This window comes from Tetrao urogallus (assembly GCF_951394365.1).
Source record: "Tetrao urogallus genome assembly, chromosome: 2".
Classification (NCBI taxonomy): Eukaryota; Metazoa; Chordata; class Aves; order Galliformes; family Phasianidae; genus Tetrao; species Tetrao urogallus.
In genome coordinates, this window is record NC_136814.1 from 43,681,344 (window position 1) to 43,708,495 (window position 27,152).

The window sequence follows — 27,152 nt, forward strand, 5'->3', positions numbered from 1 at the left end:
TTATTGCCTTTGATTATCTCACAGAAACGTATCAATCCAGCTAATGATAAATAAATTGTGAATATTTTGTTATATATTTCTAGTATCATTTGTAAATTAATGATTTGAATAAGTTCAAGTTTAAAAACGATTAAAAATCCATGCTTAAATTCAATAAGGACTGAATTTTTTCCTTATCAGATAATCTTTAACTACCAAAAATAATTCTTTTGGGAGGGAGTTATGATGACTGTAAGTTGTTTATAGTTTGTCAAGAAAGAATAGGACAATTTTAGTAATGCTATCAAATGGTTTTATTCCAGCTATTTTTCTCACCTCTTCAGATGAGCATCATAACATATAATGAAACATAACTCATCAGAAACAAAAAATAAATGCAGTTGTTTTTTAAAAAAGTATATAATGTGTTTAGCTTAAACTAGAAATCTTCATCTAAATCTCAAAATTGTGAAGTAGTACTTGAGCTCAGAGTGAATCAACTACTCAGAACTGTACGCGGGTAGGAATTTTACACAGACAAGTGTATTCTAATTTTCAAAGGTGTAAAATGCTCACAATATCTGTGACAGCCTAAATTCCAAACCTTTGTACACTATGACATTTTGTACCAAATGATGGCTGTTCATGTTTCCACACAAACTGCTGCATGAGAAGGTTGGACTTTGTCACAAACATAAAATACACTGCAGTTTTTATTGTTTTCACCTGGTTAATGTTTTTTTTTTTTTTCTTTTCCCTGCAAGTATATGAACTGTGAATATATTGAGCAAAAAAATCTTGCTAAGATCAACTAAAAATGCACATTGTCTTTCACATCTCAGAAGCACGTTGTGATAGCTCAAAGGAAATTGAAATTCATCTGAAATTTAACTAAATCCAAGCTGGTATCAAAGAATGTTTTTGTCACAGTCACAGGCTTTACACTGGGTCTCCAGCCCATCAGCCTTGGAATAAGAGCAGCAAGTCTCCAGAGCTGTTATTAAAGCACAAGGCAAAGCATGGTCTTTTTAAGGGTCCAAGGGCAAGATAAGAATCATGAAGTTGGACCATCATAGGTGATACAGGTTCTTACAGGTTTATAAGTATTCATGGGTTTATAAGCATTTATGATTCATTAAGTGTACAATCACCGTCTTCTGACCCTCAGAACACTTCTTCGGACAAAAACAGAATGTCAAAAGGCAACTGTCACAAAACAAAACACAGGAAGTTCTGTCTGAACATGAGGAAAAACTTTGACTGTGATAGTGACAGAGTACAGGAACAGGCTGTCCAGAGAGACTGCAGAATCTCCTTCCCTGGAGATCTCCAAAAGCAGTTTGAATAACGAGCAATAGCAGATTCTGCCTGAGCGTGGAGGTTGGACTGGATTATCTCTAGACATCCCTTCCAGCCTCAACCACTCTGTGTGACTCTGTGATACCAGCATAGGTTAGTAATTCAGGATCCTCGGAAAACAATGGATATGGCACAGTTTTAGCACCAAAATCAATTATTTCCCTAATTTTGAACTTCTATACTTTAGAAAAGAAAAAATATTAAAAAAAAAAAAGGGCAAATCCACAAAAAAATGCCAGAATTGGTAAAATTGCAACTACATTTTGGTGAACAAATGCAATAGATCCGAGCTTAAACTATTGGTCTTAGTTTCAGCTGGGATGGTATTGAATAGAGCTCGGTAGGCACGGGCCAGGCCCCAGCACTCTGAAGTGATTAGTGCCCCTCTAAAATTGCCAGGGCAACTGATCTTCTCCAAATATTCTACTAGTTTTTCAGGATTTTGCAGTTGAACAACTGCAAAAGTGAAATTCTAAACTACTGGGGGTGCCCACCACTCTCTGCATCATCTGCCCATATGATCCCACAGTCCCTGCCTCAGAGCAGATCTCTGGGTGATATTCTTAAATGATCTTAACCTGGAACACATTTGCGACACATACCAATAGGAGAATGTTGATTTGAACATCTCCTGGTACTCAAAATTCTCAAGAGCTACTGTAACTACTCTAGGAAAAGATGTAAATGTGGAAGAGAAAGGGAGGCTGACGAACTGCTGGAAAATATCCTTCCATGACTCCTCCATAGCCTGTCTCCCAGAGGAGACAAAGCAAAGAGTATAATTGCTAATGATATCAGCAATATGGTTTTCAAAACTTAGAGATAACTGCAATGCTGAATACACACATCACATCAGTTTCTATCTATTCTATCACATCAATTTTATCATAACATGAGCCAAAGCCACCTAGTTAACAAAATATGAACCTTAATCCAGTGCCTAGCAATGACAAACACAGCAAGGAAAATAAACAGCAAGCAAGGTACTGTACGACATAGTTCAACAAGAAGACTCTCAAAAAGCTCCATAGGGAAAACATTAGCAATCATTAGAGAACTAGCAATTATCAAATAGCCACAACATTGTGTTAACACGTTCCAGACAGATCTGCTATTATCTCAACTCTTTAGGGCCCACACTGGGCATCCAAAAGACTGTTGTGGTTTATCCTGGCTGGGGCTGAGTACCCTACAGTCATTTACTCAGCCCTTCTCTTTCCCAGTGGGATTTGGGTGAGAATTGGGGAAAAAAAAAACAACAATAGAACTCATGGGTTGATAGATAGAAGGATAATATTACGTGTGTGTGTGTGTATAAGAAGTGATGGAAAAGTAATTTCTGACCATCCCCCAAGCAATGTGCATCTAGCGCCCCATGCAGCAGTAGAGAGAGAAAGAGAGGGAGAGAGAGAGACAGAAACTCCCACCCCCTTCAAAACTCCTTCCACATGATGTCATATGGTATGGAATAATCCTTTGGCCAGTTTAAGTCACATGTCCTGATTCTGTCCCCTCCCAACCCTACTTTAGTATGAGATGAGAAACCGGAATGGCCTTGGCTCTGGACAACACTGCTGAGCAATGACTTCAAACATCAGTGTGTTATCAACATTGGTTTTTTCCTAAAACCAAAATGTAGCATCATACCAGACACTGTGAAGAAAACAATTCTGTTCCAGCTGACACAAAGACACTATCACTTTTCAAATCAACTGCTATTTATATTTATAAACAGATAAGAAAGCTGGAATTCTACCTAAAACTTTGAAAGTTATGTACATGCTTTCAAAAACAAGTATTTTAGAAAAACATGAAATGTAGAGATGTCAGCAAGAAGTTAAAAATGAAAATAGCAGCTGTAAATGTTTGTCATTTGACAGCTAGAACAACACTGAAAAGGGTTAAACTGAAAGAATCTCACTCTCATTCATACAACTTGACTACATATGTATGGCATGTAGATTGGTGGCAGCTTAGACATCATAGTGACCATGAAATCTTCTAACTCATGCATTTATACAGTTGACAGTGGAGCAGGAAGATATCAGATGTATTAAATAGGAAAAAACCCAATATTTTTGTTCAAAAAATATTTAACATCTGCATTTTACATGCTTTAATTTAAATTTGTCTTTAGATAAGCATATGAAGAGGAAGAAAAATTAATTGGGAAAGGTGAAAGATATAAAAGAGTATAATCTACCTAGAAGCCAATGAAAAGCAATAAAGACAAACCCTCAATTTTTTCTTTAACATGTCCCTTTTTAGAGCCGAACTATGACACAGCCCACATTCCTAAAGGAATAGGTATTTAGACAGAAGTTTAGATTAAGCTGTAAGCAATACTCTTTGTTTTGCTTCTTTGTAGCCTGAGGAAATTTTCATTCAATATTCTTATCTCTTTAAAGATCCTTACTTGTGATCTTCTAGGTATTACTTGTCCATCTTTTTGTAATGAGTCTTTAATTAAACACACATTTTCCTGAACATGTGAACATAATATTTATTTTAAAACACAGAAAATCAGTTCCAATATGAGATATAAATTATTTATTTTTGTTTGATGTGCCAGTTGGTTTTATTTGGGTTTTTATCTCTGATGAAACTTCTAGAATATCCTGCAGCACTTAAATTGTTTCATTTTACAGAGACAATTTAGCTATTAATTCCTTTAAAATCAAATTAAAACATATTATTTGGTCTGATATTGAAGCAAGTCATAGGGAAAACAAAAAACTAGTAAAACCCACAGATTCTGTCACTTAGTACTACAGCATTTATAATTCGCCAAATTACCTGTTTCCAGAGCATTAATGTGCAAAAGCTGAAAGCCAAGGGGAACCATCTAATTTAAATATTTAAAACTATTTTGGTTGTAACCTACCTCATGTTACAGCTACTGTTACACAGACATACTGCTAATTGAAATGTACATACAGGCTCTGACTTCAAAGGTAAAAGAAATTTCCATTAAATAAAAAAAGGGCAAATCAACTGCCTCAATAGAATATTTATCAGACACATTTAAATAGGTTGTGTTCCAAAGGTATTGGCAATTTATTTCTTATAGATGCAACAACACTAGGGCAGTTTTTATGAAAGTTACATAATTATAAGAGAACAAAAAAGTGTAAATAACTTTTTCTCATCTTAGATTTAAGTACACCATCTCACTAACACTACTGCTACACATTATCAGCCAAACCATGGCTTCAGACTAGGTTGATTACAAAGTATTACCTACATGCTTAAATCTTAGAAGGAAGAGAATTTTTTTCATGCAACATTGGATAGTTACTTTATTCAACAGAGTAGTTAAGAAGTTTCAAATTAAGAGGAAGTTTAAAACATTAAAATTTAGAGCTTACTAGTTAAGGAAGTTATTTGGAATCTTAATCTGAATGATTTCTATTCAAAGACACATATATAACAATTAAAAATATATTTTATTTAAATAGAAAGCTTAAGCCAATTCCTGTAGAGCTGTCCTCATGAGTAACTTCACTTACAGACAAATAAATACAATTTACTATTTAAAGACAAGTAAATACTACTAATGAGCAGAATTAAATGTGAGGATTTAGAGCAGTTTAGATCCCAAATAAGAATTCTGCAGAGTAGTAGATGTGAACATGAATTTGATGTGAAAGGATCACAGGAGGCTACTGAAAATGACAGTGAAATAACAATTAATTAGTTTATGCTTTGGAAACAGTATAGGACAACAAAAATGATGGAGACAGATATTTACTCCATGTACACAATATAATGGACAAAAAGGAAATAATTGAAAGGTAACAAAATATGATAACATTATCACAAAACTGTTGTGTGTAGGCATCAACTATAATACAATTCTAAAATAGAGCCATTGGTAAAGTATGTATTTAAAATATATTTCAGTTAACTTTTTCCTACTAATTTGTACAAGACATGTAGTGTGAAGTTTTCTTAAATATCACACATTTTACGGTGTAGCATTTCATAAAGCCATATTATAACTACATTTAACACATATTCAACACAGTGAAATGTTTATAAATTGTATTCAATTTAAACAGTTTAATAACCCCACATTTTCATCTTTAGTCAGTCAATAGCATACACATTATATGAATTTTACTTCCATTAAGCTGGATACTGACTGAAGTGTTAGAGGTTCATTTGTACAATAGACATAATTCGTAGCAGTGGTCTCATTAATCTGTCCTTCTTTGCTTTTCTCTATTGAGTTACGTAATGTTCAAAAAGTATACTTGCCTGTGTGAGTCAGGACATTCGTACCTACATAACAACAGACAATTGCGGGTAGCTACAGAGACTTTGTTATTTTTTCTTAGGGATGCTAAAGATGTCTCAACAAGCTCATGCCTGTAATGAATGATTCTTTACTGCATCTTACATGGACTTTATATAATAAGTCTCTATGTTTTACAAGGCAAAATCTGCCCTCAAATTTTAACATTAAAAGGCTCTGAATGCTCAATTTCTATATAATCTTCCTTATATTAAATATAAGATATATTCCAATTTTTATCTGAAAAATATAAAAAACAAAAAAACAAACAAAAAAAAAAACCAGACCCAATAAGAAAAAGTACTTAATGCTATTCAGACTATGAGCCTCAAAGTAGAAAAGTCACAGTATTTCAAGAGCATAAATGAAAACATCAAAAACATATTGATTTTTATTTTGTCAATTCAATTTGTTTTGTCACTCGCCACAGAACTCTAATATTTAGGTAAAAGGAGGAAGGCTGACAATGAATGGACAAAAAAAGATATCATCCATTAATTTGGACAGGGTTCCAAATTCACCTTCAGCGTAGACATACAAAATTCATCAAAGCTGTGTTTGTGGTACTGAACAGAACTTTCTGACAAATAACAACAAGCAGTTTTTAAGACACATGTTTCTGCTTGCAGTTTAAAGTGGAACAAGTTCTGTTACTTCCACATGGAAAACTTTGTAGTTAGGAAAATATTATTCAGTCTGAAACACATCATAACAAGATTTCATGGCTATATTACCTATCTACCTTCTAAAAAGTTGTGATCTTTTAGAACACAGAGATAGCTGTTTAACTCATGGAGGAGGAACAACTTGTTTTTGTCCAATGTGCCCATCTACCAATTTTTGAAGCTTACATCACTTGTGTCCTCTTGGGTCCACAGTAATGTGAATTGTCTTTATCCAAGTGCCTAGCAAATCATTGTCACATAGAAGAAGTCGACCTTTCTTTTCAATCTATGCACTTTTCAGAAGGTATAAATCAGTTGACTTTCAAGCTCGATGAGATGGCATATGCCCTGGTTTGAAGAACAGATGGAGGCTTGGGGGAAAATTGTTTCTGCAGGCTTGCAACAAGCAGCACTGCTCCATAAAAGCAAACCATTCGCACTAATTTCTCACATAAATTATACAGGCAGGGAGCACCAGCCCATTCAGCAGAAAAATCTTTCATCTAGCTTTCAGAGGTCATTTAGCAAATTTAAATTAAAGTTATTTCTGATACATGGCTGGGTTTTCATCCCATATACTTTCAAGAGACGGCAATTTACATCAAATAAAGGGTTGGCTTTAATTGTGTATGTGGGGGAAAAGGAACAGTAAATTAACTGCCACAGTATTACTGTTTTCTAAAATTCCACTATAAGATGCAACTACTAATTAGCCACAGAGGAATTAATAATTGAAATGTGGCAGCTCTCTACTACAAGAATCAGGTGAATTGTCACTGCTTTTTGCAAGTCCTGCTTTAGATTTCGGCTGAATGCTAGCATCCAAATTCAGCATTGATGTTCTTGAAACAAAGGAAATCTGATTCATATCTAAGAGAACGTTAATATTTTTTCCTTGAAAAGATTCTTCCGTTAAACAAATGAACATCTCATTTTTCCAGTAAATATGGATTTTATTTATCTTTATCTGAATATTGAGAAAATACTTTTCAATAGATTTTTCAAATATAATTAAGAAAGGAGTGGAAAAGACTAGAAAACAGTAAAAAAAAAAAACAACAAAAAAAAACAAATAAACCTCATAGTAATAATCAGAATTCTATGATCCACAACTGTTATGAGGAAAAGAAGGCACTGAGTAGCCTTTTACTAATACAGCATTTTACAGAAAATATTATCTTAAATGTATAAACTAAAAGCAAGCAATGAGAACATTGATAAGTACTGAAATAGCTACATTCACTTTTATGAGATTTCATAAAAACTGATTTGGTGGAGTCTTTTGAAACATTATTTTGATAAGATTCATTTTGCATCACTAATACCACTTCTTTTTCACCTATTAAATATAAACAAAGTAACACTATTACATATAAACATAATCGGATACTAAGTAAAACTTCTTAGATGCAAGATAAAGATTTAAGTTGATCCTACCAAAAGTACAACCAGAACTTTTCTGCAAAGCATTCAGCAATCAGATTGCTGTTCACAAATGGATTGCTCTGAGAATCATCAAGGTTGAAAAAACTAACAGATCAGTAAGAAAAGTTTTAGTATCGTAGGGAGAAAAATGGAAAAAAGAATGGATATTATTTAGCTATGGCAATAAGGACCCCATTTTAACAGATCAGTTGGAATATGTTTTAATCCATAGAAAAGAGATAGTATTTACTCTAGTGCTCTTTTGTATAATTTCAGGGCACAGAGGGGTATAATTTATAACTTACATGATATCGCTTAAGAGATTTAAAAGAATTTTCTTTTAAAGGAGAATCAGATCACGGATATTAGGACGTGTCAATTTTAGTATCATTTAGAGTTTTTTTTTAAAAAAGGAAACCAGAAGAATAGAACTGTGATTACAGTTTTTAACAATGTCTAAGAAAAAGTTGCATGCACATCAGTAAAGAAAACAGATAGTAATCAGTTGGGCACTAATAAAACAGTCACAAAGAATTAGGAATGAGATTTGTCTAAACACACACAATCACCTCATGATTGTAGTTGCTTCAGTAAATCATAGTGAGAGAGTACAAATAATTTCAGATTCAAGATGTGATGCAACACAGTGTTGCTGCATTTTGGGTTCTAAAGGAGTAATTCTTTCTTGTAACTATGTACACCTCAGACAATCAGGTTCTATACTACTTATTTTTTCTGATTATTTTCTAAACTATTTCTTCACTTTAAAGCTATTGCATCTTCCCTCCCCCCCCCCCCCCCCCCCCCCCAGAGTGGCATTTATAGAATTTGTTTCTCCAAGACCATTTATTTATATCAACTTACATTTCTAATCTAAATTATAGAATCATAGAATCATAGAATCACCAAGGTTGGAAAAGACCTAAGAGATCATCCAGTCCAACCGTTCACCTATTCCCAATAGCTCCCACTAAACCATGTCCCTCAGCACAACATCCAGCCTTTCCTTGAACACCCCCAGGCTCGGTGACTCCACCACCTCCCTGGGCAGTCCATTCCAGTGCCTGACCACCCTTTCTGAAAAGTAATACTTCCTCATGTCCAGCCTGAATCTCCCATGCCGTAGCTTGAAGCCATTCCCTCTGGTCCTATCACTAATGACACGAGAGAAGAGGCCGACCCCCAGCTCACTACAACCTCCCTTCAGGAAGTTATAGAGAGCAATGAGGTCTCCCCTGAGCCTCCTCTTCTCCAGGCTGAACATTCCCAGCTCCTTCAGCCTCTCCTCATATGGCCTGTGTTCCAGACCCCTCACCAGCTTTGTTGCCCTCCTTTGAACACGTTCCAGGGCCTCAATATCTTTCTTGCACTGAGGGGCCCAAAACTGGACACAGTACTCGAGGTGCGGCCTCACTAGTGCTGAGTATAAGGGAACAATCACCTCTCTGCTCCTGCTTGCAACACTGTTTCTGATGCAAGCCAGGATGCCATTGGCCTTCTTGGCCACCTGGGCACACTGTCGGCTCATGTTCAGCCGAGCATCAATCAATACCCCCAGGTCCGTTTCCTCTACGCAGTCCTCCAGCCACACCGCCCCAAGCCTGTAGCGTCGCCTGGGGTTGTTGTAGCCGAAGTGCAGGACCCGGCATTTGGCCTTGTTGAAACTCATCCCATTGGCTTCAGCCCAGCTCTCCAGCCTGTCCAGATCCCTCTGTAGGGCCTCGCTACCCCCAGGCAGATCCACACTTCCAGCCAATTTGGTGTCATCTGCGAATGTACTGAGGGTGCACTCGATGCCCTCATCGAGGTCATCAATAAAGATATTGAAGAGGACAGGCCCCAGCACCGACCCCTGGCGAACACCGCTCATGACCGGTCGCCAGCTGGATTTGACTCCATTCACCACCACTCTCTGTGCCTGGCCCTCCAGCCAGCTCCTCACCCAGCCAAGAGTGTACCCATCCAAGCCTCTGACTGCCAGCTTCTGCAGGAGAATGCTGTGGGAGACAGTGTCAAAGGCTTTGCTGAAGTCTAGGTAGACCACATCAACAGCCTTTCCCTCATCCACCAGATGGGTCACTAGATCATAGAAGGAGATCAGGTTGGTCAAACAGGACCTGCCCTTCATGAACCCATGCTGGCTAGGCCTGATCCCCCGGTCATCCCGCACATGCCGCATGATCTCCCTCAAGACAATCTGCTCCATAACCTTCCCTGGCACCGAGGTCAGGCTGACAGGCCTGTAGTTCCCCGGATCCTCCTTACGACCTTTCTTGTAAATGGGAGTCACATTGGCAAGCCTCCAGTCTTCTGGGACCTCACCAGTCAACAAGGAGCGCTGACAGATGGTGGAAAGCGGCTCGGCTATCACCTCCGCCAGTTCCCTCAGCACTCTTGGGTGGATCTCATCTGGCCCCATCGACTTGTGACAGTCCAGTTGGAGCAGTAGGTCTCTGACTGTTTCTTTCAGAATCACAGGGGGGTTAGTGTGCTCCCCAGCCGAGATTACCAGGTCAGAGAAAGGAGTATCCTGAGGATAACTGGTCTGACTTTTAAAGACAGACGTAAAGAAGGCATTCAGAACCTCTGCCTTTTCCTTATCCTCAGTGGTCACATTCCCAGCCTCATCCAGCAAAGAGTGGATATTCTCCTTTGTCCTCCTCTTACTGTTAATGTATTTATAAAAGAGTTTCTTATTCCTTTTCACCCCAGCGGCTAGGTTAAATTCAAGCTGGGCTTTTGCCTTTCTGATTTCACCTCTACACATCCTAACGACTTCCTTGTATTCGTTCTGAGTGGCCTGTCCCTCTTTCCACAGGTGGTAGATTCTCTTTTTCTCCCGGAGCCTCAAGAATAGCTCCCTATTCATCCACGCATAATATTACATATTATTTCTGGATTAAGAAATTCCTGCTTTGAATTGCTCTCACTTAAATTCACACTGTAATTTTCTGTTATATCAACACAATTGTATTGGGATAGACGTAAACAAGATCACTGAAATGATTAAAAAAAAAAAAAAGAGGAGTCCTCAGAGAATAAATAGAAGTATAGAAGAAAACACTGAACTATGTCCTACAACATTCGTGAAGACATGAAATATAATAGAATACTAGCATCAATCTGTGCTGTAATTGTGGCTAATTGCAACATATGGCTGTCCTTCTTTTGTATACAATCTGCAAAAACCTTTATTCTGCGTGACAACCTTTTTGATGGATTTAAATGTTTTCTTCAATATGACATTTGTTATTAACAAGGTATTAAAGAGTTTAGCAAAGAACAGAAGGCAATATATAAATATACATTTGAAAATAAATTCAAAAGGAAAACATTTGTCATAGCCATATAGTTCTCTTATCTGAGATATCTGAAGTACCACTTCCATATTGAAAGAAAAATAGTTTTAAGATGCTTCATCTCTCTTCCATTCTTACTGATGTTTTTCTCTCCTTCATCAACACGTGGCTTTAACATTATGGACTCTTTTGTACTGAAAGTTCACAGGACTGTGAAGACATTATTAATTGAAAAAAACATACCCAATTCTTCTGTGAGTTAGTGAGAAGAATTTACTCACAGAGATTTCAGATTAGTATCAGTGCCAGTATCATGCATGGTTTAGGAACGGAGAGAAGAAGAAATGCAGAAAAACTGGACCTCTCCTTTCTGATGGGAATAAGCTACTAAATCCTCTAACTCCTGGAATCATATCTCACTTCAATAAATGACAAAAATATTAATGGGATTACTCTGTAAGGTAAATGAAAACGCTAACTTTTATTAGATTTAAATTTTGGGAAGTCTTCCTAAGGCTACTTAAAGTCTATAAATGAAACAACATACATTAAGTGTTTTTTCATGTGCATTAATTGAAAATAAACACTACAGAAATAAAAAATACTGAGGAATATTGCTTAGGAACTGTGCACCTTATCTCTTTCAAATATAGTGGTTGCTGCAGTAAACTATATTACCTCTTGTTTAAAACTTACCCCTCAATCAAAAATGATTAAACTTCACAAAAACAAAACAAACACACAAACCCCATAGCAGCTATTTTACGGGTCGCTAGAAAGGAGAAGATTTTTCTAGTCACTGGGTACAGGTGCCAGTTTAATCACAGCAACTCAGAATTTTCTAGGCTAACATACAACAGACAGATGAAACCAAATTAGGGATGCGAGGTGCTAACAAAAATTACAGTTCTGTGGCACGTTTAGATTGCTTGTGGTCCCTTTTCCCAGAAACAACCTTCAGTAGTCTGCACAAGAAAAAAATCAGATGTCTCACGCAAATACACGACATTAATGGCAAGAGAACAGTCTTCTGTCCCTGTATCTAGTTTCTATCACCAAGAAGTCATTTCGGTGTCAAAGCTTACAAAAGTCTCTGAAAAACAAACTATGTACGAAAGAGGATGAAGAAAAATTATAATGATGAAATTCACATCCTCAATGAAAATAGCTACAGCTACACTGGAAAACAAAAACAAAAACAGGAACAAAACAAAAAAACAAAACCAGAAAGGAGACAAATAATATTCATTTTGACATTTTAGCTTCATGAAGAATTTTGTAGTTTTGAAATTGATTCTCTTTGAAATAGCTAAAATTATTTGGAAGGACAGTGGCTTTTTTCTTCCACAGAGAAATATCTTTCATGATTAGCTCTATTCCCAAAACAAGTGATTTTTCAAACATTCTGATGACTTTCTCAAAGATACAGAAAGACTGCATTTCAAACACATTCTGAAAAATTCAGAAATACTTTGTTGGATTATCAACTTCCTTAGTCTAAGGTTTAATTGCATTCTGACCTTCTTTAACTCATTATATTTTAAAATGGAAGTCCTTTCCAAGGACGGAGCAGTGAGCTTTTATAATTCATAGCTCAGTATGAAATTGTGCAAAAGAATATATTACTACATTTGTTTAAAGAAAATTGTGACATATATAAGTTAAAAGAGAACTTATGGATCCTAAAGAAGTAGTCAGAAGATTTATGAGATAAACATTCCAGCACATTCTTCGTTTAAAAAAAATACTTTACACTACCATCTAATTCTAAATTAACAGCGATTTATATTCTGAACTTTTATATTTGATCCACATCAGAGACACATTTTCAAACCATGCAATTATTATCCACTCTTTGTTACTGGACAAAATCAAATGCCTCAAATTTGGAAAGAATCTTGAACATAAGTTGAGTTGTTCAACTTAAGAAGTTTGTATATAGCTCTCAAAAGTTATTGCTTTATCCAAAAGTATGAGTACTACGTATTTGCATCAATTGTAAGATACTACAGATGTATGTAATGACCACATTGGGATCATGAAATCAAATAATTTAAATTAGATGTTCAAACATTTTACTGAGTGTGTGTGAATTTAGCAAAGAAATTCACTGACTGCCAGTAGACTTCCTGAGTGAGATGAATGTCTTGATTCATTTTCTATGAATTCTTTTATTTAAATTATATTAAAAATCAGAAAATATACTGGTGAATTATGAGATGGTGAATTTTCACCAACATAATTCACAAAACATTCTTCATATTCACCTTTTGATAAAGATGAAAAGACAATTTTTCTCCATTTCTGAAAATGAAGATTAAGAACACCAAAACAGTCATGTCTTCTTATGGAAATATACTCAATTACAGCTTTTAACAACAGATCATTTAAATTCAAAATTATCAGAATGTTTAAAATTCTTTTTCTTTCTTTCTTGAGGTGATATTCCCTAAAGACAGATTTAATTTCCTGAACTTGTTATCATAATTTACTGAGATTATGTTGTAATCATATTTTATCCATTCATCTTTTTCCTTCAATTGAGTCAAAACAGGCTTATTTGGACTTGTAATAATAATAAAAGAGCTGAATGTAGAAATTATGTAGTGTAATTTGGCAACTTATCAGCCAGGATGCCAGTATGAATTTCTAAGCCTGAACACTTAGGTTGAAAAGTCACATGGAAACCAGATCTTGCTACAATAACCTTGTAACTTGAATCTAATTTGCTTTGGTTCTTATTTTAAGAAAAGGATCTTATGTAAACACTGTAATGGCAGGCAAAGTTTAATCTTGTCAAAATTTACAATTAATTTGCAGTAAAAATGCTTCTTTCTAACTTTTGTCCATTTTGGAAATAAGAATTATTATTTCAGAATCAGAGAATCAACACATGTAGGTATTCTCAAATAGTTTAGAACTTAAAATTTATATCTTGTTCTCCCGAAAAATGACTCTTCTACAGAGTTACAATATAGCAAATATTGAAGAGTTTTCAAAAATTTATGTAATGTCTGATAATTATGGCCATTTTATTTTGTTTCAGTAACTACCAAAAGCCAATAAAAAAAACCAAACCACTGCATGTAATTAAGGAAGGAAAAACATCCTGTAGTATTTTCCTTTGTCAGAATAAATCATGTTTCTGAGACCCTCTTGCATTTTTTCTCATGCACCACTGGATATCCAAGCTAACAAGAGTCAAATGAACCATGATATAAATAGCATATAAATAAATAAAGAAAAAAAAACATAACAAAAAAACAACAAAAAACCCACATCAGAATAAAACAATAATACCATGCTGTGATTTCAGGATTAAAATAACAGTTACCATTTCTTTCTTTTATCCTTTCCCTAGAACAATTTAACTTACAAATATAATTTAGACAAGATATTTTAAAGCATTGTCCTAGACATATTAGTAAAATGGTTTTTTTCTTTATGAATTTAAGCAGTATAGAGTAAAATATATTTCTAAAATGATTTAATCAATTTTACAAATAAATATGATGAACGAGAGAAAATGAGCCATTAGATGTATGTTAGCTATTTTGATTATTTTCATATCCTTAAAGCAAGTAAAAAAATACAGACATTTACTTTATCTGCATCTTAAAATAGTAACTGATGATGAACAATATTCTCAGCCCCTAGCAGAAGCATGCAGGACTTCAAAAGCTATGCAACCTAAAGTTTGAGCTAGAAAACTCTTATTTGCCTTCTACATCTTCTTAAGATGCACAATAATCAATGATGGTTGTGTGCCAAATTAAACAACAGCCTCAAGTAATTCTACTTTCTCAGTATTGTTTTCTTGAGTGCCTGCCACAAAACTCAGTCTAGATTGATCCATGAATAAATCAAGTGGATTGGAATAAGGGAAATAAGTTTGGGTCCTGCCATGTTGATAATAAAAGAATGGAACAGTGCACTACTACACTGTCTTCTTGGATGTATACTGAAGGAGTGATAATGTGTTTTGACAGAGAGGATGAACAGCAATACCAAAGGTAACTGTTTCATGACATAAGAGTCCTAGGTCTCACTAGCTACATGACAGTGTATTACTATGGTAGGTGTGTATTAGGAAGAAACTGGAGTGATAAGATGACAAATTGCAATACGAAAAAATCCTGCTGGGTTGTCCACCAGAGATTCTATATTGTGATTGTCTTAAGGTAGTAAGTATATCTTCAAACAATTCAAACTGTCAGATACAGGGAACAAACAGTTATTTTAGATGTTCAGCTTTAGTAAAAGTAGAAAGTTAGTTAGCAAGAAGTCAATTAAGTAGCCAGTAGCATCATCAAGTGGAGTGTTAATCCTTATAATGGAAGTATGTACACCAAATAGCAGTTAAAATTAGGTTAAATGTATCTCTCCATCCAATTTTGAGAAATTAGAAATTATAATGTCTCATGAAAAAAAAACCACAACTGAATTCTACAGATTATTGCATATGTTTGCAAATAATCATTGACTCTTACTGGGTGATGAAAGATTGAAATGCAAACTTAAACTGTAAACCTGTGAATTTTAATCCAGAAAAGTCTGGATTAATGATGATGATTACAGTTGTCTAAAGAATCGTTGCAATGGAATCTCATTCTGACTAGGGATTAGTTGCAAGAACTATTAATGGATCCTTGTGCTAATTTAGCATTGTTACTGCTAACAGTACTTTCTCACAGTACAAATGCCTATTCTATACTTAAATGCACAAAAAAGCTTTCTTAAATCATAGTTACTAACAAATTATACAGTGACACTTACTACAGCATAGGTCAAATCCTATTGACATCATTAGCAGCAGAATCAGTTATGAGATTGCAAAATTTCTCCCATTTTGTTGAATTAACAAAGCCATGCAGGTAAATTCTATATCATTTTCTCTACATTAAAAACTTTAAATATTCTATAAATCTGTTTTATTATTTTCATGTGTACCATGTTATTTTCCGTAACTAACATTGCTTTCAGTGAAATCTTATTCTAGTACAATAAACACCACAAAAAAGAATAATTCATGATAACAAAAATAATTAAATAGTAGGAGCAGGTTAAAGATCAGCATTCATTTTTAAAATTAAATTTAAAAGTCTGCAGTGGTTACTTAGAAGATTGGCAAGTTTTACAAATAACATCACCAAGCCTTTTAGAGAGAAACACAGCCGCATTAGAATGGAGTCATTAGGCAATACATTTATTTTGAAGCCAATTAACCTTTTGTCAGAGAAATGTCGTAGCTGTAATGGTTTCAGCAGTGGAGGTCAGCCTCTAACAGGGGCACGTATGACAGCGATTACGCTGTCTGACATATGCTGTAGACTGAGAGTACAGCTGTGGAATGAGAATCTGCCTTCGTTTGTATTCTGCTCTGCATTTTCAGGGAGCAGGCAATCTTGACCTATCCATTTAGGTAATTAAAGCTTCTATTTGGAAGTGTCCTGCAGGAAGGTGAAATTTGGGGTAGATAAATGGCTGCTGCTCAGCGAAACCAACCACTTCCATCATTTGATGGACTGCCTGAAATAGGCTGCATTGCCAGGTCCTCATAAAAAGAGAGATGAATTGGGAAGGAGGCAATTCTCTAAGGCAAAGCAACTCTGTCATCTTGCTTTTTGCAGCATATAATTTAATTGTTAGCCAAGGTAGACAGCTGAATCAAGAGCCTTTTTTTAACAGCTTCCCCACCACTTTCCATTTTCTAAGAAACTACTTTGGTTTGTTTACTTCCAAGACAACCTTTTTTTGACAATTAGAGATGTCACTTCAACAAGCTCAGGTGGCTATCAAAGGCATGTTATGACTTACCTTCCATGCTATTCTGTTCCCTTTCGTATCATGCTCAACAGCAATGGGGAAGTCTCCTCGTTCATAAAACTTGCGAAATGCTGTAGGCTTTGTTGGTCTCTCTTTAAATGCTCCTGCAAGTGGGGGCCCCCGTACCTTAAAACAGAAAGAAACAAATTCTGCTATAATTCCATGATAATGGAATGAAATATATTCAGGAAAAGCTTATATGACTGAACACAGAAAGAAATAAAAAACCTCACTGATCTCCCAAACTAGCTTGCAATTGTCTCTACAAGTTTCACTATCTGTTCCTTTTTGTTTGTTTACCAATATTTCATTCTCATATTCAGTCTCATAAAAACTTTGTATTTCTTTGTGGCCACCTCAGTTCCTGCAGCATTTTTAAGACAAAACCATCAAAAATACATTTACATAATAAAGTGCAAGTTCTTGTAAAATCAAGCATTTGTCCTTGAGAAATTTTCTTTGAATTGTTTCTTTATAGAAGTCATTTGGCTTGGTTTCTATCTAATACAGCTGTCTTGTCTTACCATTGTCTTTCTTTGACCTACTTCACTAGATCCTTTCCTCAGTTCTTCTGCATATGGCTTTCGTATGATTTCCAGCCCCTTAGTATTGGCCTTTCAGTATCTAAAGGGGAGCTACAGGAAATAGAGACAGACTCTTTATCAGGGTCTGTGGTGATAGCACAAGTGAAAATGGTTTCAAGGTCAGAGGGGAGATTTAGGTTAGATATAAGGAAAAAATCTTTTACAGTGAGGATGGTGAGGCACTGGATCAAGTTACCTAGTGTTGTGGTTGATGCCTTGTCCCTGGGGATTTCAGGGATTTGATCTATCTGTGGATATCCCTGTTCATTGCAGAGGAGCTGGACTAGGTGGCCTTCAGAGGTCATTTTCAACTCTAAGGATTCTAGGATTCTATGATCAATGGTTGAAGCCTAGAAGAAGTGGAAGAGTCTACTCCTAAATCACTCCACTCTGCCTTTGTTGCTTTAGAAGAATATCTGATTCAGCTCCACTTGGTTCCTTAGCTATGTCTAGTCAGTGTATCATGTAGCCTGAGTACCTGAATGATAGTCCAATTCTAAAATGTTCACAAAGGAACTTTTTTCTCAGCCAAACTTAGTAGCAACAGTAACTGAAAACCAGCACAAAGATAACAGAATTTCAAATACTTAGAAGAAATCTACTGTTTAAACTAATTAACAAAGCTAATCTCAAAGAAACTAAGAGAGTTAAAGTAATCTCAAATGCCCTTGACAATTACTCCCTGAGAAATTCTTGTCCGTATATTTTTTTTTAAATATATTTTATAGCAATGTCTGAGATAAAGACTGCATACAATTCTCTCCATATCTCTTTCTTCAAAAATGCCACTGTGACTTGGTGCCTTTTATAATATAAAAAGTGTCATTTTCAAAAAAAGGCAAGAGCTTCAAGGATCATAACTCATATCCAGCATATTGTATTGTTCTAATTGTCTCATTATATGTTTCTCCATCTTCAATGACCTTGATATTAGTTTCTAGCAGTACAGTCAGTGTTTCAGTGAATAGAACACAAGCATGTAACATTCTTTGCTTCACTTGCGTTATTCTGTAATTTAACTGTGGCAACCAAGATCAAAACTTGACCTTGCAATTTTTTTCTTTCAACATATTTTACCATTTTTTACTACTCAGAAGACTGACACAGTGTGATCGACCAGTGATAGGCATATACTGTACTTTAGTGCAAACTGTTTAAACTAGGGCTTCTAAACTGTGACAGACTGCTGCATAGCGCTATCACTGATAGACCATGCCTAGTGAAAATAGATTTTACATGCATACTGTAATACTGCTTAGTAAACACACCTGCAACAGTAGAGCATAACACTCTGAGAAAAGCTCTTCAAACTGATGTGAATAAATCTACTCTTGTTGTTCTGTAGAGGCACAATTTGTACTGTGCCATCAGGATAGGTGCTTTCACTTTTCTTTAGATTTTTTTAATGCTCCTTCCATGTATTTTTCAATATTGGTGTGATCTTCACATGTTCTTTAAGACGTGTTTCCATAAAGTATTAGGAGTCACCGTTCTAATTAAAATTTAACTTATGTTATTGATAAAGAACACATTGTCTTGCTTACATGAGCTACAATCTTAATTATTTTTGGCAGACTATCATCATTATAGGTAGAAAAAGCAAGCCCAAACTACATCTTCTCTGAAGACAAAAATTATTCTTCCTAATTAATTTTAGTAGTTTTGGTATGAACTTTTATCTACTGCACTTCTGCAAATTTTCTGATCCAATTTCTTCATATTGTTCGTTTGGAAACAAAGAAACTAGAGGAATAAAAAGATCTTGGTAATCAAAAATTATATATTATATATTTATATATATTTATATATAATATAAATATATCCTTTATTATTCCTCTAATATTTCTGACCTATAAAATGTGTTTAAAAAATTGTCAAGACATTTTTACTGCTGAAATGCTATCATATGTTATCCTTATTTCAATAGTTAGAAATCACATTTTAAGTAGTATGCCTACTCTGATCTGCCAACTGAAAAAAGCCAAACCAACCAAACAAAAATATGTGGTACATTTAAAAGAGTTTCAGAGAAGAACAATGACTGAAGTTACAGAATGACTTTTACATAAATATAATGTCAGGGAAATGATTACTAAGGAGAAATAAAAGCAAATCACTGCTTCACAGAGAGAATGAATAGGGACTGATTTTCCATTGTTTCCCTCACTAAAAGTACAGAACATGAAAACAAGCCATTAAGTGAAAAATTTGGAACAAAGAAAACCGATTATGTATTCATGCAGCAACTCATGGATTTATGGAACTCCTTGCACAAATTCAGTGGTGAGACTTCTTGAAGTTTCTGTGCGTTCAAGATGTAACTGGAAAAGCTGATAAAAAAGAAATATATTCAAGCTTACCAAATCCACAGCATCAGTGATGAGAAACACAGTTGGTAGTACCTTTTCACACAACACAAATAGTTTTTCTGGTAGACCTCCTAGCATTATACTTAGTCTCTCACAGTCACAATAGGCTGGCAACTCATAGTTACCCTTTGATTAACAACAGCAACCATCTTTCACTGTAGATGAGCACTATGTTAATAACATAATTTATTATCATTACTTTTAAGTGCATTACCCTGTATTTTATACTATTATATTTAATTCTGATTCTGCCACACCAGTTCTGAAAGGTTTCTACTTCCATCTTTGTGACACTCTAACCTTAATCTATTTTAATAACTACTCCAAGTATAGAATCAACTGTAGATTTCATTATATAATCCTATTTTTTTTTTTAGATCGCTTATGAAAATATTTAATTAGGTTTGCTTGAGGAAAAATAAAGGCATATAATTTACTTTTTTATAATTCCCAATTTATCTGCATTTATTTCATATATTTATTTTTATTTATAGAATCTGGAGATGAGACTTCCTTTTCTTCTCTATTTGTAGATAATCACAGTACAGACATTTTGATCATGAATTTGGATCAGTAGCTCTAAGAAGAAATAAAAGAGAAACAATTAAAATCTGGATCACAGTAAACACAGGGAGAAACATTTGCATAACCTTCAGATCAGTCAATTTCTTCAACTCTATGTCTCTTTTGCTTTTCATAGAAAAGACACATTTATTGCAATAGATTATTGTTGAAAAATATTTTCCAACATGTATCTGACAATTCCTAACATCTCTTTTCCTCATGCAGATTTAACATTTTGTTATGTGTATCTCAATTAGGACCTTCCAAGCTGCAACAATTTCCCTATAAACTTAAGGAAAAATACAGAAATCAAAGGGATACATTTCTATTGATCCTGATGACAGACAAAAATAATCTTCTTACCATGCTGCTTGCATGTATCATGCTTTTCAAAATCTTACAGAAATGTTAAGCTTTTAACTTTCAGAAGATGACTTTTACTGGCTTATGAGCAGCTGGTCAAAAAAATGGATTTCCTATGGGTTGGGTGTTGAGTATAATCTGAATTTATTTATAAAGAATCTGAATGATAGGACTAAATGCTCACTTATCAACTTTGCAGATGCCATAAGACTGGGAGAAGAACTTATGTTTGAAGAGACATAAGACTGTACACCAGAAGAAATAGTAACCACAAAGAGAGAGACCCTCAATGACAAGGAATAAGAGTTGCAGAAATATATCTTGTATGAGATACATAATCCCAAACAGCAGTGCAAGCTGATTGGGTAGGAGGTCAGTTAGAGTGTAACTTTGCTGAGAAACACCTGGGAATTCACACTGAGTTAGTTGTACTTCCAGAGCAATGAAGGCAATCTAAACCCTTTACTGCATTTGTAGCAGTACCATCAGCAGATCAAGCACTTCCACTATCCTTAAGAATTGCTTACACAGTTAGAATGCTGGCTACAGTTTTGGTCCTCTCAGTTAACGACAAAAGCGTGTGTATCTTCCAACTGACCATGAACATGATTAGAGGTCTACAGGTTGTGACAGAAGGTTCAAAAAACTGAGTGTGTTCAGCCTAGCTAGATAAGGCTTAAGGTAGGTCTAATCACAGCCTTCCAATTCCTAAAAGGCAGTTAGTGAAATGACGGTATTCTCTTACACAGGAAAAGAGGCAACAGGTGCAAGTAGCTTTAAAGGTAATTCTGAGGAAAAAAATCATTGGAGTACATTGCCCAGATGTGGTGGAATACCTCTGAAAATCTAAAGAATTAGCTTGACAAGGAGTCTTAGCATTTAACAAAAAGTTGGACAAGATGCTCTTCAGAGGACCCTTCCAAATGTGGGTTCTATGCAATTTTATGTTTCTAAGTAAAATATACAAAAACATATTGTATACTTTTCATAATTAGCTTAACCTTCCATCAGTGAGTAAAAAAGCCCTAAAACATTCTGGAAGTATTCAGTTTATTGGAAAAAGCAGTAACAAATAGTACCTTCATCAACCTAATAAAAATATTTCATTGCAACGTAGTTAGAAAGACTAAGACTAGAGTTCCAGTTAATTAAAGGCATGATGGCAAAGTATATGAAGCAATAAACAGCTGCTGAGGTTCATTAAATGCCAAAGAGAAGTTAAACAATTTGATAATTGCAAAACTAATTTATTGTAGTGCTACTGAACTATACAACAAGATAAAAACTACAAGCCATTAAACAAAAAAAGTGAAAAATATCATTTTTTTCATTGACTCTTGGGCATTTTAAGCCATTTTGGTTGCATTCTTAGACATCAGTGATGGCACACTAAGAAACTGAGATGTCTTGCTGTAAATCAAGCACTTCATTGGATGCTATCTCAATCCACTGCTTCCATTAAAAACCACAAGATTTTGCTTGAGTATTCAGAGGGCCATCTCAGAAACAAAGACGTTTTTACATTTTTCTAAATTTTCTTCTGTTAGGTTGATTTGTTAAGTATTAGTTGTTTACTGGGAAGTTATGTGAAAAATTTGGATAGCACAAGGGAAGGAGGGAGCAGCATCAAGTATGACAGAAAGAAATGGTTGACTGCTTCTTCAAGGAATGGTGCTGAATTTATACTGACCATCAAAAATTAATTGGACACAGTTTCTCATCTGTCTACGCAGATGTAAGTCGTAGTACTCCAAGCAGTAGTTGATAATTGTTAAAGAGCTGTGTGAAAAATAAAAAGATGTACTTCTCAAAAGTAGAATAGATTGAGATCTTGCTGATTTTATATAATCATTCATATATTTAAAAAAAAAAAATATCATAATCAAATTTAATAGTTAAAACACCTTTGATTAATCCAGTTTAATGCATTTAGATGACAATGGGAAGAATGAAAAAAAATAATCCAGCTCTTAGTCAGTTGACTACGGGAGCCTTATGGGAAGGCTTGAATTGAATCTGATCTTCTTGTAGTTTTTATTCACACAAAATTAATTTATAATACTTATTTTTTGAAGCTACAGGGATCAGAATTCATGTGGCCACTCAACAAATCACAGAATCTACAGAATCATGGGCGTTGGAAAGATCATCTGGAGATCATCTAATCTGATTCCCCTGATAAAGCAGGTTCCCCTAACCTGTACTGATAAAGGCAGTTATTCCTCCCCACATACAGGACTCAACACTTGTCTTTACTGAACCTCAAAAAGTCCTTCTCTCAGCTCTCCAGTCTGTCCAGGTCTTGCTGAATAGCAGCACAACCTTCTGGTATGTCAGTCACTCTTCTCAGCTTTGTATCATCAGAAGACTTGCTGAGGATGCATTCTATCCCTTCATCCAGTTCACTGATGACGTTGAACAAGACCACATCCAGCTCAAAAACCTTCGCTCATCTATATCACACTTCCTAAATTTACCTATGAGGATGTTACTGAAAAGAGTCAAATCTTAATATAAACTTCAAGTGAAATGCGTGATACATTAAGTCAAATAAATTGCACGATGTAATGAAAAAATTCTCAGGTTGGGAAGAATAAAGATCAAATAACATACCTAGCATGATACAGTGCTTTGTTGGCATGCAAAGCTTTACTAGAATCCCCAGTGGGAGGGTCCTCATCCATATAGCATGACAAAGCTTTTTAACTTGTCCAACAAGACAGCTGCACAACACTGCTTAATAACAACTCACATTCAGGGAGAAAAAACTAGGTTGAAAAGTCATGAGCTGCAGAGTTTTCTTTTTCAGAGTCAGCAAGCACAACATGTACCTTCAATAGTTTGATACTTGTATCACACACAGAAACCTGTCATATTAACCAGCATACAGTTACCTACCAACACAGCAGAAAAATGTGTTATTGCAGTTGTTTTTGTGTGTGACATATCTACATCTCTCTCTAATAAATATAATACTAATTATTATTACTAACATTAGTAATTTTGAAGACTTGGAAACAAAAAACTTGGACAAAGTTAAAAATTACAATCTGCACAGGGCAACCCCAGCAGAGCATACTAGGGCTGACAATATGCCTGTTCAGCTATGTCTTCATTTATTGATCCTAGTTTGATTAGATACTATAGGCAGACAATACGTGCTACAATCCTGTTTTGATTTTGCTATACGCATACATCCAAAATCAGATAAGAAACTTCAAATGATAGTAGAGACATAGAAAGACATCCCAGTAGATACGGTGAGTTCCATATAAATTCCTTTTATTTAATATCAATATCACAAGCACTCAATATCAAAAGAGCACAGTCTATCAGTGTGTATCAGACAAAAGCTTTATATACACAAAAAGAAACTCGGGAGAGATTTCTTCACATGTGCCACTCTTGATGTGCTTTAAATGGTGCCACATCTAATGCTAGAAATCTTGCTTCTGGGGCTACTGCACAAATCTGGACAACAGATCAAAGCACATCTCATAGCTTCAAAAGTCAAAATGTGAGAAATCAATCTCAAGACCCCCAAATGAAACTTTTGATAGAGGTCAGCAAACATTACAAATACTTCTAAAGCACCAGAACTTGAAAGGAAAAACAGACGTGATTTTGTACAAAGATATTGTATCTCATTATTGCCTTGAGACATTACTGAAAGGAAGTCAAAAGCTGCATACAGAATTACTCTATTTCATCACCTCAGGAATGTTAGTTTTGATTGGGAAAAAGATAAGCTGTTTAGATAAACCAGAATTGGTTTATGTCACAAATATCTGTACATCACTCTGTCCTCAGAAGGTCCTCAACCTCTTCTCCACCTCCATTCTGCGGTGAGTAGAGTATTTGGTATCACTATTAGAGTAGAATATTTGGATCACTATTGTTGATTGGGGGATGGTTGGACTGGGTGATCCCATGGTTTTTTTCCAACCTTGGTAATTCCATGATTTTATGATTTTGTGTCCTTACAGTTTCTCTCCTTACATTTGCCAAGCAATCTCCCTTAACATAAAGGAAGAACACAGACAGCTGACAACTACTAATGTATTTCTTCCTCTCCTGTTAGCCTGCAGATGAATATAGGTTTTGCTGCTGTTTCATTTTCTTTGTCCCACAAAACTTTCCACTTAATCTGGGAGTCATATTTTTTTCTGGGTTGTGGAGATTTTTCCATTCACATTCTAATGTTTAGAAAAATATGCAAATGTTGACACAATTAATTTATAAGTGTTTCAGGTGGTATCACAAGTGTCCTTTTGAAGTGAACCTCATGATCATCCCCAATTATGGCACTCTGGTTCACATTATGAAGTTTCTAAAAAATAAACTGGAATCCTTCCAGACAGCAGTCAATCAAAATGAAGGAAATACTGTAACATGTAAAACATCACATCCTCAGCATCACCTCTTTTCCTTCCGTTATCCCTTCCCAGTGGCCTGCACTGCTCGCTGTCATCACATTCTTTATGGCTGCATATGTATTTTCGGATGCCAACTCAACCTGCTGAAGGGTCCATGTACTACAAGTTATAAGAATGCCCTTCACTAGGAAACAAAATTTCAAGTGGATTTTATTGTTTGCTTATATAATGTAGTTACAAGTTACCTTTTCCGATTTCTGCAATCTTTAGTTCTTTATAATTGTCGTAACACTATCATAATCCTGAACTATGCACAGATGTGCTAATATTAATTACAGGACAGAAAATTATATGTAAGTTATTGGCCTATTTTGCACTTCCATTACACACATATATGAAGGCTCACGCAAGAATACACCAAGCATGCTAATCTAACATTGTGATCCTAACAGAGGATATCTAGGAAAGTGAATAAAAACAAGACCGTAGTACAGAAATCTCACTTCTCATTCCTCTAAATGGTCAAAGATCTTGCCTCCCTTCCAAACTGACCTATATCATCAGCCCATTCAGAAACACTGATTTTGATGTTTGCCTGATCCAGCACTGATCCACTTCAATGCTCTGAACTATCAGAAAAGTATTCACATTATTTTGTTTAAACTGTTTTTGCTGGAGGAAGTATTGAAAAGGTTAATTAGACTTGGAATGCCACCACTGTTGCTGAAAGTGTCGGAGACAGAATGACAACTTTATGGTAACTAGAAATTAAATAATAGCTGAGTTGATTAGATAGAGCCTATGACAGCATCTTTCAAGACAATTAAAATAACACTACCATGTTTAACACCTATTAGAACTGTGTGAACAAACTAATCTCCATGTCAAAGAAAAATTAAAAACAGAGAAATTTGTCCTTGCTCCAGATGGGAACGCTGTCTAAAAACACTTGGGTTTTTTTGAAAAAGATAACAGAGCCAAGAAATTTGCCTTGGTCATCACAGAACATTCCAGCACATCTGAAGAATACTTTGTCTTCATTCTTAATATCACGGTCAAAAGAATGCACAATTCAGTATTTGTATTCTGCCTTTCTAAACTCTGTCTCATGCTTCAGTTGCCCGCTCCTGCTAACAATTTCATAGCCTAAAGTTTTACACAGTGGTGCACCATTAAATAGTTGCTATTTCAGTAATGGGTGAAATAATTCCTGATTATAAAGGCGTTACAACACTATTATTTAACACGTGCTACAAATATTCCCACTTCAGAACAATTCAGAACAAGGGCTATTAAAGAACACGCACTGAAATGTAACATTCATAGTTAGCTATACTTTGTGGATTTTCATCTTCAGATTAACTGTTAGCAGACACCAAAGTATGTCTGGCCTAGTTGTCCTGTTTACAAAAGAGGGAAAAAAAAAAAAAAAGGAAAAAAAAATAATCACTGGATTTCATAGAAGAGAAGGGATTTGAAGAGAATTCTGGTTGCCCCTTCCCTGGAGGTGTTCAAAGCCAAGTTGGAAGGGGCCCTAGGCAGCCCTCCCACAGCAGGGGGTTGGAACTAAATGATCTTTAACATGCCTTCTAACTCAAGTCATTCAAAGATTCCATGGTCTTTGACAACTGAATGCTCTGTATTAGTTGTTGCATCCCAGTGCCTGGAATTGTAAAGATTTCAGAAGTTAAACTATTTTGCTAGCTCCTTTCCTCTGCAAAACAGGCAATCAATATAGTCAACTGCTTAATGTGAACATCATGGCATAATTATTTTGAAAGAACCACAGGCCCAGATCCACAAACCTATGAAAGTGAGAATGATGAATTCTATTTTAAACACAAAACATTTTATTGCTACAACTTCACCTCTGTAACCTATAAATTCCATGTGAATATAACTCTTAATCCACAACTTTCAGCCATTTCTTTCAGCAGCAGCAGCAAACAAAGCAGCCTATGCTTTAACTTTTATAAAGAATTCGCTCCATCTTATTTATAGCTCCATATTAGGTCAGTCTTTCCTATGCAATTTTGTGTAGGGTTT

At 35.3% G+C, this 27,152-nt stretch overlaps 1 protein-coding gene across 1 annotated transcript in view; it reads right to left on the reverse strand.

Moving 5' to 3' along the window:
* PACRG (parkin coregulated) overlaps nt 1–27,152 on the reverse strand; it is a gene marked incomplete at both ends in the record, with an annotated part of 185,671 nt that overhangs the window by 132,023 nt on the left and 26,496 nt on the right. Inside the window, one exon of the mRNA XM_079549973.1 lies at nt 16,842–16,976. Coding sequence (XP_079406099.1) covers nt 16,842–16,976 — 135 coding nt within the window. The remainder of the gene's footprint in view (nt 1–16,841; nt 16,977–27,152) is intronic.